The following is a 14120-nucleotide window of genomic DNA, read 5'->3' on the forward strand; positions in this document are numbered from 1 at the left end:
TCCTGGCTAATGTCTTGAGAGGTCTTTGTCCCCATGTGCACTTGCAAACTGTAATCTGCCCTCCCAAGGATGAACCAGACTTGTGGAGGTCCACAATATTTTTTCTGAGGTATTGGCTTATTTCTTTGGATTTTCCCATGATGTCAAGCAAAGAGGCACTGAGTTTAAAGGTAGGCCTTAAGATACATCCACAGATACACCTCCAATTCAGTACACTTCCTAAACGTTAGGTAGTTTACTAATATTAAATCTGTGGAGTGGTTAAAAAAAATTGTTTTAATGACTTCAACCTAAGTGGGTAAACTTCTGACTTGTGGTTTTGAGATGTATATCTCCGCACCGGACATGTGTGTGTGTGTGTGTGTGTGTGTATGTATATATATGCATCTATATATGTGTATATATATATATATATATATATATATATACAGTGAGTATGGAAAGTATTCAGACCCCTTAAATTTTTCACTCTTTGTTATATTGCAGCCATTTGCTAAAATCATTTAAGTTCATTTTTTTTCCTCATTATTGTACACACAGCACCCCCATATTGACAGAAAAACACAGAATTGTTGACATTTTTGCACATTTATTAAAAAGAAAAACTGAAATATCACATGGTCCTAAGTATTCAGACCCTTTGCTGTGACACTCAGATATTTAACTCAGGTGCTGTCCATTTCTTCTGATCATCCTTGAGATGGTTCTACACCTTCAATTGAGTCCAGCTGTGTTTGATTATACTGATTGGACTTGATTAGGAAAGCCACACACCTGTCTATATAAGACCTTACAGCTCACAGTGCATGTCAGAGCAAATGAGAATCATGAGGTCAAAGGAACTGCCTGAAGAGCTCAGAGACAGAATTGTGGCAAGGCACAGATCTGGCCAAGGTTACAAAAACATTTCTGCTGCCCTTAAGGTTCATAAGAGCACAGTGGCCTCCATAATCCTTAAATGGAAGACGTTTGGGATGACCAGAACCCTTCCTAGAGCTGGCCGTCCGGCCAAACTGAGCTATCGGGAGAGAAGAGCCTTGGTGAGAGAGGTAAAGAAGAACCCAAAGATCACTGTGGCTGAGCTCCAGAGATGCAGTCGGCAGATGGGAGAAAGTTGTAGTAAGTCAACCATCACTGCAGCCATCCACCAGTCAGGCTTTATGGCAGAGTGGCCCGACGGAAGCCTCTCCTCAGTGCAAGACACATGAAAGCCCGCATGGAGTTTGCTAAAAAACACCTGAAGGACTCCAAGATGGTGATAAATAAGATTTTCTGGTCTGATGAGACCAAGATAGAACTTTTTGGCCTTAATTCTAAGCGGTATGTGTGGAGAAAACCAGGCTCCTCACCTTTACAATACAGTCTCAACAGTGAAGCATGGTGGTGGCAGCATCATGCTGTGGGGGTGTTTTTCAGCTGCAGGGACAGGACGACTGGTTGCAATCGAGGGAAAGATGAATGCGGCCAAGTACAGGGATATCCTGGACGAAAACCTTCTCCAGAGTGCTCTGGACCTCAGACTGGGCTGAAGGTTCACCTTCCAACAAGACAATGACCCGAAGCACACCGCTAAAATAACGAAGGAGTGGCTTCACAACAACTCTGTGACTGTTCTTGAATGGCCCAGCCAGAGCCCTGACTTAAACCCAATTGAGCATCTCTGGAGAGACCTGAAAATGGCTGTCCACCAACGTTTACCATCCAACCTGACAGAACTGGAGAGGATCTGCAAGGAGGAATGGCAGAGGATACCCAAATCCAGATGTGAAAAACTTGTTGCAGCTTTCCCAAAAAGACTCATGGCTGTATTAGATCAAAAGGGTGCTTCTACTAAATACTGAACAAAGGGTCTGAATACTTAGGACCATGTGATATTTCAGTTTTTATTTTTTAATAAATGTGCAAAAATGTCAACAATTCTGTGTTTTTCTGTCAATATAGGGTGCTGTGTGTACAATAATGAGGAAAAAAATGAACTTAAATGATTTTAGCAAATGGCTGCAATATAACAAAGAGTGAAACATTTAAGGGGTCTGAATACTTTCCGTACCCACTGTATATATATATATATATATATATATATATATATATATATATATATATATATATATATACACACACACAATATCTCACAAAAGTGAGTACACCCCTCACATTTTTTTAAATATTTGATTATATCTTTTCATGTGACAACACTGAAGAAATGACACTTTGTTGCAATGTAAAGTAGTGAGTGTACAGCTTGTATAACAGTGTAAATTTGCTGTCCCATCAAAATAACTCAACACACAGCCATTAATGTCTAAATCGCTGGCAACAAAAGTGAGTACACCCCTAAGTGAAAATGTCCAAATTGGGCCCAATTAGCCATTTTCCCTCCCCAGTGTCATGTGACTCGTTAGTGTTACAAGGTCTCAGGTGTGAATGGGGAGCTGGTGTGTTAAATTAGGTGTCATCACTCTCACACTCCCTCAAACTGGTCACTGGAAGTTCAACATGGCCCCTTAAAGAACTCTCTGAGGATCTGAAAAAAAAGAATTGTTGTGCTACATAAAGATTGCTTAGGCTATAAGAAGATTGCCAAGACCCTGACACTGAGCAGCAGCACGGTGGCCAAGACCATACAGCGGTTTAACAGGACAGGCTGCACTTAGAACAGGCCTTGCCATGGTTGACCAAAGAAGTTGAGTGCACGTGCTCAGCGTCATATCCAGAGGTTGTCTTTGGGAAATAGACATATGAGTGCTGCCAGCATTGCTGCAGAGGTTGAAGGGATGGGGGGTCAGCCTGTCAGTTCTCAGACGTTATGTCGCACACTGCATCAAATTGGTCTGCATGGCTTTCATAATAGAAGGAAGCCTGTTCTATGATCCCCTCCCTTCGGAGACTGGGCCGCAGGGCAGTATTCCAGCATGATAAAGACCCCAAACACACCTCCAAGACGACCACTGCCTTGCTAAAGAAGCTGAGAGTGAAGGTGATGGACTGGCCAAGCATGTCTCCAGACCTAAACCCTATTGAGCATCTGTGGGGCATCCTCAAATGGAAGGTGGAGGAGCACAAGGTCTCTAACATGCACCAGCTCCGTGATGTCATCATGGAGGAGTGGAAGAGGACTCCAGTGGCAACCTGAGAAGCTCTGGTGAACTCCATGCCCAAGAGGGTTAAAGCAGTGCTGGAAAATAATGGTGGCCACTCAAAATATTGACACTTTGGGCCCAATTTGGACATTTTCACTTAGGGGTGTACTCACTTTTTTCGCCAGAGGTTTAGACATTAATGGCTGTGTGTTGAGTTATTTTGATGGGACAGCAAATTTACACTGTTATACAATTTGTACACTCACATAATTGTCATTTTGTGCATGTATAGTTTAGGTGGTAAATCCAAAGAGATGAATACTTTAATAAGACAGCGAAGCTAATGTCTTCTTCAGCTGTTGCCTAATTACAGGTATACAGCTGCCACTTTTACTCACATTGATGATATAATCGGACCGTGGTTCAGACCCAAAAAACATTATGTGAACAGAGACCAGTGGGAGGGGGGGAGGAACTCCGGTTTAGTCATAGCAATCGAACCAAGTGTGAAGGCACATTTAAAAGCACGTACAAAACTTAGTTGCAAAACTTAATGAGTGATTGTCACAGACCTTTACAAGACTGAGTTGATGTTACTACAGAAAGAGGGAGGTCATCCCTAAGACCGGCCCTTTACAGACCTTGAAGACAGCAGACAAGGATGCTTTGCTCCGCTTAACTTGTTGGCATGAAAGACAAATCGCAAATTCAGTCATGACCGGGGATTACATGGTCAAGCCTGTATTGCTAATCCAATCACCAATATCCTAATGCAGGGCCAGCAAGTGGATCTATGCCACACCAGCTAAAGAGAGCCAACCCGAGTTAATGAATGAAAAATAATTCTGATAAGTGTGAACAATCATTCAGCAGCCTGACCCAGAATGGAAATGGCACTGTTTACATAGCACTGAGCAAAATAGCTTGGACAATGTTTGCATTCATTTATCAGACAGTGTGATTTGTCTTTTTGCATGTACTATTGTATTGAGGGCACAGAGATCTGATTGATTTGGTCAGTGTGCTGCAGAGGGGGAGACTTTTCGTGTCAGTAGATTATATTTTTGCCCCCACAGAGAGCCATAAAGCATGCATTTCACCATCTGTTGGGTTTTTTATATTGCGCCACTCCATTCCACCCTGCCTGAGGGTAAAGCGAGGTTTCAGCAGTTAAGCCTTTCATTCTTTTAAAGTCTACGGTGCAGTACTGTAGGGATGAAAGCTACCTGATCTAAATATACATCTCAAAACAATCATACACCAGGATAAAAAATTTGCCAGTGCTCAGGCCACAAAATGCTACAGAAAGTGACAAAAAGGCTGAACATATTTCACGTATGGAGGCAAAAAATTCCACATAGTGAATTCCTACATCCTTTTTATCTGTTATCTTTGAAGATATTTGGGTGTTTTTTTTAACATCGGGCACTTTTATGTCCCAGGGGTTGAATTTTATAATAACAGATTTCAGCTTTCTTCTTTTGGGGCAAAAAAACCTTTATTTATTTATTTATTTATTTATTAATAAAGTTAGTGTACTTGTTAAAGCAAGCTGCAAATGTGTCATTGAAGAGCATGTTTGAGATGAAATATGAGAAGTTGTGTTTGATGAAAATTCAAGGCAAATATCACTTATGACAGCTTTTTAAGCTGTCATTTTGCCAAATTATGCAAAAAGTGTGAAAATATTATTTGATAGTGGGTATGTAGGATACATAACATGTTTGTTTTGAAATTAGCCTTAGCAAGACAGAGGAGTCTACTGTCAAACCCAAAGGTGGGAAAAAAATTACAAATCTCCTGTGATGCATGTGCATTGGACATTGTTGACAAATAAATAAAAAAAACTGAACTGCTTAAAATGGTCTTTTCCTACCCATGACACAGGTCTCTCTTCGTAGATGCTATTGTACATTGTAATATTTGATTCTTGGGCTTTGAAAGCACAAACAATATCTAGTCTTGTCCCACTACAGTGGTATCACATCACTTGCCGGTGCCGTCTTTCATGCAGTGGACACTCTAGAAGAGGTTTATTACTTTTGCTGTCTTTTAGCCTTATTATGTTTAAATATGCATTCAACATTGGGCACGCTTCAGTAACTGCTGACAGTAAATACTGACAGTAAATACTTACAAACAGACCTAAATACAGTTTGGGTTCAGAAAAAGCCTGTTAATCTCATTTGTGGGTTTATTTTTTTTAAGCGAAAGCTTTCTCACTGTGCCACATTTGGAGATGAGAATTTTGCCATCATTTGGTTATTTGTTGTGGCCATCCCACTTACCATCATTCCATCTTTATACAAGCACATATCACTCTAACATACAATTATCAGAGCTCATTTGAGGATGTACTGATAACCAGGCAGTCTTTTGTCATGTGCTCAGCTAACTGTCTGCATCAAATTAGATGTTTACAGAGAGACAAAGAGAGATATCCAGTTAAGTTGAGGAGCTCAGTTTCACCATAACCCCCAGGTCTCACTCCCCCACATGGATATCTGTGTAAGCAGAGCCTCAGTGGAGGCCCAGGTGCTAAAAGCTCAGCCCAGGGTATCATTTACTGTCAATGTGCGGCTCTTTCTGATAGGGCTTCAAACCTCTGACTAGGTAAAATCTTAATAGAATTTAATTATGCAAGTTGGAGACACTTGTACAGAATAGTGGAACCATTTGGTGCAAGCTTATAGACAATACAGTTCTAATGATAAGTTCTGTGTACTTTTGTTTCTGATTTAATGTGTCTGTTTTTCCTCTCTCTCTTTCCCAGCATATTCCCAGCACATGGAAAACCATATCAGCCCTCCGAGCTATCTGAGTCAACCCATGCCCCCGGTGCATTCTGGACGCTACTCCCCGACCCCAAAGACTATGATGGGCGATGATGACATCTCCAGGTACAATTCACCATCTCAATAATGAAACTTTGAATTCAGAGTTATTTATTTGAATAGTTAAAGAGATTCACTCATTCCTTAAATAAGTTTGGATAGATGCTCATTGGTACCCAGCAGCTGTCTTCTCTTTTTTTGCATTTTCTGTTCTTCCTCATCATCATCCTCTTTTTGTCCATGATCATGATCACTCTTTTCCCCAGCCTCCATTCTCTACCTACGTAAGGCTGGTGAGGTAGAAGTTATGAAAAATGTACTGGTGCTCATCTGTAGTGGGAGCAGCTCTGTCATTGACTTTCTTTGGGATATCTTTCTTACTTCATTTTGCCCTTCTCGGCTGCCCAAGGTCTTCATAGTTCCTTGCTGCTTGCAGGTGACTGAATGTTGTCATTGACTGAATCTTCCTACAGGATACTACGACTGAAAGAGAGTGAGAGAGGTTGAACTGATAGTAGCACATGGTGGCGAAGGGGTCAGATTCTCATGACTTCATTTAGGAATTGCCCCACTTTAAGAGGGCAAAATTGCAGATAAAATCACACTGCCACAAATGCCAAAAGAAATGACAGGAAGTAAAGAAAAAAGGAAACTTGACAACTCGACACATCATTGGCGATTTAACGATTTGATAAGCTCATAATTCAGCCCATCCATGACATGTGTTGGTTCATTTTCATAAAAACAATGGCACATCATCAAGCCTCTTAGCCAGCTTGCTAGAAAATAAATAAACAAGATTGTTGTAATCCAACAGAACAAACGATTCAATTAATCTGATCATTTAGGTACACAGGAGGATTTGACATGTAGTGCAGCAATCAAACATGTACAGTAGCCTCTAAGGAAGCATGTTTGTGGCATTCTATGTGTTTTTGGGGGGAGTATTTCAGAGTTACAGTATGTTCTTTTGATGTGTCTTTAACAGGGAAAAGCTGATGTTATAAAATGGTGTTTGACCTTATCAGTATTCTAATACAGAGCTATAGTGAAAAGCCACAAGGATGTTTTTGGTGTAGAACCAGACAGCATTGACTCCAAGATGTCAGTTATAAACACTAATCCTACAATCTTAAATTAATGTTTCAGTTTCAATACAAGGAAAGCTCTATTGACAGCATATGTTGCATAATATCGATTACCATAGAAAATCATTTGTTGAAATGTATAACACTTAACACAGACGAGGTCTAGCACAATAGTCTCTTGTTAAAGGAATATTCCAGGTTCAATACAACTTAAGCTCAATCAACAGCATTTGTAACAATATTGATTACCATAAAAATGTATAAGAAAAAAGTCAAGATTACTGTGAGGCACTTACAATGGAAGTAAATAAAGATTTTTTGAGGGTTTAAAGGCAGAAATGTGAAGCTTATCATTTTATAAAAGCACTTACATTACTTCAGGTAAAACTAGCTTATTATTTGAGCTGTAAAGTTGTTTAAATTGTTATTTTTACAGTCGTAAAAGTTGTAGAATTGGCAATAACTTAACACAGAAAAGGTTAATATGCTATTTTTATCACACTAAAATCAAAAAATTGGCCCCGATTCACTTCCATTTTAAGTGTCTCACTGTAACCCAGATTTTTGGAGGGGCAAGTCAAAAACAATATTTGTGGTAATCAATATTATTTGATTGAGCTTGACTTGTATTGATCCTATAATATTCCCTTAACTCATGAAAAATCTTTGGGCTATACTTTTAAAACGGTTTGTATTTGAATTTTTATTGCCTGGCCCCATGCACTGTTTTTGCTTTAAAAGAAAAGAAAAAACATCTGAGGGACCAGTTAAAATATTTTTCTGTGGTAATGTACAATTATGCCACAAATGCTGTCAGCAGAGCTTACAATATAGCTTGCATTGATCTGGAACATTCCTTTAACAACAGTTCCACTTGTATTAAACTGTAACGTTAAAAGCTAATATGTCTAACCCATATGTACTGTTTCAGTTTTACACTTCTAGCACTCAGAGCTGTGCCAGCTGTGTTTCTGATGTGATAGTTTGTATAAGGTACTCAAAGGATCTGTGAGTTTTGTGTTACGTGTTTATATGGATGTATAAGGACTGTTTTTTTTCTCCGCTTAAGCAGAGAGCCCAGGAAGGTGGTACTGCATCGTGGTTCTACAGGACTTGGCTTCAACATTGTGGGTGGAGAGGATGGAGAGGGCATCTTTATCTCTTTCATCCTGGCTGGAGGCCCTGCAGATCTGTGTGGAGAGCTAAGGAAAGGAGACCGCCTGGTGTCTGTGAGTATTTGAGCAGCCACTGAAATCTTACCCTCTCATATACTGTAAGATGATCAACAAATCAGGAGTATTCAACTGATGTACTTTGTCCCTTTTGCGTGCATTTAAAGGGATAGTTCACCCAAAAATGAAAATTGTATCATCATTTACTCACTCACCATTTCAAACCTTTATGACTTTCTCTGTTTCGTTGAACAAAACAAAATGTTAGGTAGGTTGTTTGTCTCAATCACCATTCAATTTCATTACATCTTTTTTCCATACAATGAAATTAAATGGTGACTACGGCTGTCATTCTGCATTTTGTGTTTCACAGAATAATGTCATAAGTGTGAGTAAATTGTGTGAACTATCTTTGCCCTTTTAATCTAAAAACAGCTGACAAAGCATTGTACCTCTCTCAGGTGAATGGAATAGACCTACGCAGTGCCACTCATGAACAGGCTGCCACAGCTCTGAAGAACGCCGGACAAACTGTCACCATTGTCGCCCAGTACAGACCAGAGGGTGAGTCTATTACTGCAGGACAGTGCCACTGTCAGTCATTTTAAAAGACCAATAATAATAAACCAGAAATCAATCAGCGATCAATAGAACTCTCTTAGTTGTGTTATTACAAGAAAAAAGCCAATAAGCCAATACTCCAGTTTTATAGCCATCTATTGACTCTTTTTAGTGAGGTCAGACTCTTAAATAGAACTCATAAAAATTATATTTGGATGTTAAAGCATACAGGGCTGATAATATGAAGATGAAATCTTTTAGAAACAGGGATGAGATTTTTTATCAAAATATACCACAGTCAAAAATATCTTTAAAAGGGAAACATGAAAAATGTATCATAACTCGTTATAATTAATTATGAACATTTGGATCGGTTAATAGGATTAACTTGATGTAGCTGAATTAATATTACAATCGATTTATCTGTTCGTCCAGCGAACACTCCGTATTGATTGTCTATCAATTCTCAGAAAGTATATTTTTTGTGGCCACACAAAAATAACTCTTTCTTAGCATGGAGCTGAGATTGAATCATTAAATTTACATTGATTTACAAGCAGACCAGAATCAACTTGCAAGAATGTACACAAAAGTTTATTTAACTAAAATACGAACACATAACTAATCTAAACCAAAACATACACACGAAACACTCATATATGGGAAAGGGAAAAGTGAAAATAAAATGAAACCGGAACAGAATAGGGGAAATGCAGTTATGAAAGGTGTCATTTTGACCATCTGAGAGAACCATCGAGCTCTTCATTTAAAAGCACAGTTAGTTACTGGTACGATACTTGCAATTGCCTTGGCTGTTGCAGTCGCAGGAGAAAGGCTTGATGGTTCCTTGGGTTGATGGTGTTGCACATAGCTTGAGGTGTTGAGGCCTTTTCTTTAAATATGTATGATAACTGTTTCCTATTGTTACCTTTCGTAGCTACCTAGGATGCTTAAATAAAATATAGCCTATTGCAACAATAGAAGAAATTGGGAAAGAAATTATGAAGAGAATGAGCGATTTTGGGTTCCGGTCCCACACGAATGGCTGCAGAGAGTCAGGGAAAAGAGTAAGTAAACTCCTCTCGAGTCTGGCTTGACCAATGAGAAAGGTGCAATTTCCAGGCGGGAAAATTTAGTTTAAGCCCCTTTATGCTCTTATTAATATAGCAAGCATACAATGCACGCAGTCAGAATTATATATATACCATTGTGCAGGATGTCACAAAAGGATTCACTAGGGCTGGGATAAATGATTAATTTAGCAATTATTTTTTCGATGCATCGTTTAATCTAACGATTCGTTTTTTCAGTCCGATTCGAGTTCGATTCGATTAATCGACTTGTGACAACACCGGTAATACCGGTTTCATCGGGGGTGGGGGTGTATAAAATATTAAAAATAAAAACATTTGCCGGGAGTTTGATTGGCTGGCGATCTGATCAATCAATCATAATACGCCATTTTTGTCCGACAAAGTAGTCAGGAGAGAGAAGATTAACATCGGTGGATTTGAATTTGAACAATGAATGGATTGTAGGCTACTGTACTGACGTCTTTCCGCGGTTAAAACAACAGTCCTTCTGATGTAGGCTACATTCATGTTTAGCCTATTTGATGCTATAAATTAACCAAGGAAAAGATGATCGGTTCACGAGCAGCTTTAACTGAGGCAATCTGTCACGACACATTAAAGAGCCACAAAATATTAGGCCTATTTATGGTTTAATTTTCTTTGAATGACCAAATTTGAAAGTTGAGACTTTTATTAAATGTTACCTGCTTGGTCCTGTCTGTCAGCACGTTGTCAGTGTCCTCTATGTATTTTTCACGACATTCATAGCTATAAGCGCATTATTAATAGCTATAAGCGAAAACTTTAGGTGTCGACAACGTATTATAGCTTACTCCAACATCGAGTGCAAAGTGGGGAGTTGGAAAAAAAACTTACGGTGCTCTGTCATCTGCAGCTGCAACCGGGTGGCGCCTCTTAAGGTGCTGGTGCATTGCCGTGGTGCTAGAATGGAAGGCCATCTCCATTTTGCAAAGACGACATATCACGGAATTGTTTCCTTTTAAATTAAAGAATTCCCATACTTTAGAGGAACGAGTGCATGCCGCCTTGCACTTCTGGTAGTCTGAGGAGCCACTCGTGTTGCTACTACTTGCCGGCGCCGCCATCTTTGTTTTGGGTCCGACGAATCGACGCGCATATTTTGCGTCGACGTATTTTTTGCGTCGACGTCATCGCGTTGTCCCAGCCCTAGGATTCATTTGGTAGGAAACATGATACTAAATTATTTTACATTAGCTGGAAGTCCTGTCATCTGTTTTTTATTATTATTGACAAGTATTCTGCAACACGCTTTTCCATGATGTTGTAATCTTTCATACTGTATCTTCTAAACACATCTAATGATATATCTGTGTAATGACTTGTGAGCAGCTGAACAAACTAAAGAACCTGAAACATCTCCATATATCAGCTGCACTCTGGCCTTGTGTTTTTCAGAGTACAGCCGATTTGAGGCCAAGATCCATGACCTGCGAGAGCAGATGATGAACAGTAGCATCAGCTCAGGCTCAGGATCCCTGAGGACCAGTCAGAAGAGATCGCTATTCGTCAGGTACTGGACAGATATCTACAACGCACCACATGGAACTATAAACTAGACACAAGTACTCAAATTTTGTGTTTCAATTTAATTTGTATAAATTGTGTAATTAGAATGAGATTACTTTTATTTACAGTTCAAACACTCATTTAAGTGATTTAGTTGTATATCATAGATATTAGAGATAAGTTTAAGCATTTTGAGAGCAGCTTCTCTGACTTTGCCACACAAGCTCAAACATTAAATGGAAACATATTGGGTGTTTCTCTTTTTTATGTTTTTTGCAGAGTGCTGTTTGATTATGATAAAACTAAGGATTCGGGATTGCCCAGCCAGGGCCTGAACTTCAAATTTGGGGATATCCTGCATGTGGTGAATGCTTCAGATGATGAGTGGTGGCAGGCAAGGCAGGTCACACCTCAAGGAGAGGTGGAGATGGGCGTCATCCCTAGCAAGAGGAGGTGAGAGAGTCAAGCCAACTAACAAAAAACTAGAGGTCTGCATTGCCCTTAAAATGAAGCCCAAACCCAACCCATCCGATCAGATTTTATGCCCGAACTGGACCAGAACCCAAAATCGCTCATTCTCTTCATAATTTCTTTCCCAATTTCTTCTATTGTTGCAATAGGCTATATTTTATGTAAGCATCCTAGGCAGCTACGAAAGGTAACAATAGGAAACAGTTATCATACATATTTAAAGAAAAGGCACTACGAACAAAAAGGGAAAAAACATTGGCTTTAGCACTGAAACTTTTCTTGCTGCAGAAGAATCTGTAATCATGTGTAACAATGTACAGTAACAGTCACATTAAGTCTTCTTTGCAACCTGAACTTCAACAAAACATCGAATCTTTGTGACGCCTGTGCTAAAACCAAGCTAGATGCAGTCCAAAGAATGAAACATAACACAGGTGTCTCGAGATACATTTTGATAAAAATCGAAGTTGTCACAGTGTCTAAAAATGCGGCGGTTCTGCAGGAGATGCTAAAAAACAGTGAGAAGTGTTGCAATGATCAAAGATGTCGATTCAGCATGTGTTTGCTTAGGAAAACAATGGGAAAACCGGGCGGATGGGCACAAAAACACATTTGATGTGAACGGGCACTAACTCATACATTTCCGCATGTCTGTGAGGGAGTGCACATGTGCAAAACAAATTAAGTAGGCCTATTTTTTTATTTTTTTTTATTAACTACAAACTCAACCTAAACCTAAAGTCATACTTAAAAAAGTAAGCCGAACCCGGTCCGAAACCCAGTGGTTTATCAAATTCCCTCATGGCGGGGTCGGGTTTCAGACCTCTTAAAAAAACACTTGCACCATTAATCATTACCTTGATTTTAGGTTAGAACTTCATACTGCCCCATTATAATCACATGATTCACAAGGTTTAAGTCTTAAACTTTAAGAGAATCAGCTACTTCCAAAGGCAGTCGCACACCAGACTAGAAGCGTCACGCCACCTCAAGGCTAGGACACGGCACAGGTATCAAACATGTGGCACGTCAATGCGGTTCAGGTTGCAGTCGGTACACACAAAACTTACGAAGGTTTTTCGCTTGTTCAAGAATAAAAAATGCTTAAGTAAATAATCTATGTCCTTTGTTAATGATTTGGGTTGAATATAATGGAAAATATGTTAGTTGCGCTCTGTGGCATGGCAGAAATTTGAGCAGCCTCTGGAGTCGTAGCTGGGTGTCACCGACAGACACCGAGTGGCGGTGGTGGTGTACGGACCTTCATTGTAGAACGCGCCATGTCGTGTGCCAGAGGCATCCTGTGTGTGACCCCCCCCCCAAGGCCATTTTCTCAAGACATTTGAATTTGTTTTTGTCAAAACATCGAAGTATATTTGAGTCCAAATGTGGTAGACTCACTTTGGCACTGGTTGAGCTTCATGTTTAGAGACTTACAGCTCTCCAGTCGAGTCCCATCTCTCCCTCTCCTCATATACTGTATCACCTCCCCATACAACTAATTTTAACTTGTCCATATGGAAAATATAGAATATGGCTCCTTGTTGATAATTAATTAATTTTTAACATGCCACGTCCAATGGCCAACCTCCATGAGAGATTTCAACTTGCCTCAACCATACCTGGGAAATACAAGACTGTTAAAGAGTCAGATATTGAATCCATTCAGAATTATTATCCCTTCAGGGTCCTCCAACACCTTTCCACCAAAGACTTCAAGAAGGTTTAGACTGGACCTGAGACATCCTGTATGTTTACTGATAGCTCACCATCAGGATCCTCTAGCACATGTCTTTAAGTTGTCCTAATGAAGGGGATATGTGCTTTAAAGGGGGTGTAAAATGGATGAAAAGTTTGAATAACATCTACTGTAATGTGGGATCCTGTGTGTTTTCCTTCAAGAGTGGAGAAGAAAGAGAGAGCCAGATTAAAGACAGTAAAATTCAACTCAAAGTCACGAGAGAAAGGGGTGAGTGAACCATTTCATACTTCAATACCAACTAAGATATAAACAGTTACTCTGAAAGACACTGATATCATAAAAAAAAATGTCACAATGCTAAGACTCTTTTCCAAAACCTAGTGAGCTGCCTTTGTGTCTGCACTCTACTGCCTACACAAGGAACAACTTTAGGCTGTTTTTGAACAGTATTCTCATGAGAAGCATAGCTATGATGCCTTAAAATGCTGTCTAGTTAGGAAGCTCACAAGTTTTGAAATGGACGTCTTGAGCAATGTGGTGTTAGTGACCAACAAAGCTAAATATCTAGTGTACAACATTAAATAAAATTGA

General features: G+C 39.6%; 1 protein-coding gene across 23 annotated transcripts in view; it reads left to right on the forward strand.

The window, feature by feature from the left end:
- Nucleotides 1-14120, forward strand: part of LOC127644650 (discs large homolog 1-like protein) — a 143814-nt gene that overhangs the window by 114500 nt on the left and 15194 nt on the right. For 13 of the 23 annotated variants that reach the window (XM_052127928.1, XM_052127931.1, XM_052127933.1 and 10 more), the window contains 6 exons: nt 5854-5980; nt 8075-8231; nt 8636-8738; nt 11246-11360; nt 11636-11809; nt 13730-13796. In XM_052127928.1, coding sequence (XP_051983888.1) covers nt 5854-5980; nt 8075-8231; nt 8636-8738; nt 11246-11360; nt 11636-11809; nt 13730-13796 — 743 coding nt within the window. Of the gene's footprint in view, nt 1-5853; nt 5981-8071; nt 8232-8635; nt 8739-11245; nt 11361-11635; nt 11810-13729; nt 13797-14120 lie in introns of all 23 variants that reach the window. The other 10 variants (XM_052127927.1, XM_052127930.1, XM_052127932.1 and 7 more) reach the window with 1 other exon arrangement.

This window comes from Xyrauchen texanus, chromosome 6 (assembly GCF_025860055.1).
Source record: "Xyrauchen texanus isolate HMW12.3.18 chromosome 6, RBS_HiC_50CHRs, whole genome shotgun sequence".
In the NCBI taxonomy this organism is placed as follows: Eukaryota; Metazoa; Chordata; class Actinopteri; order Cypriniformes; family Catostomidae; genus Xyrauchen; species Xyrauchen texanus.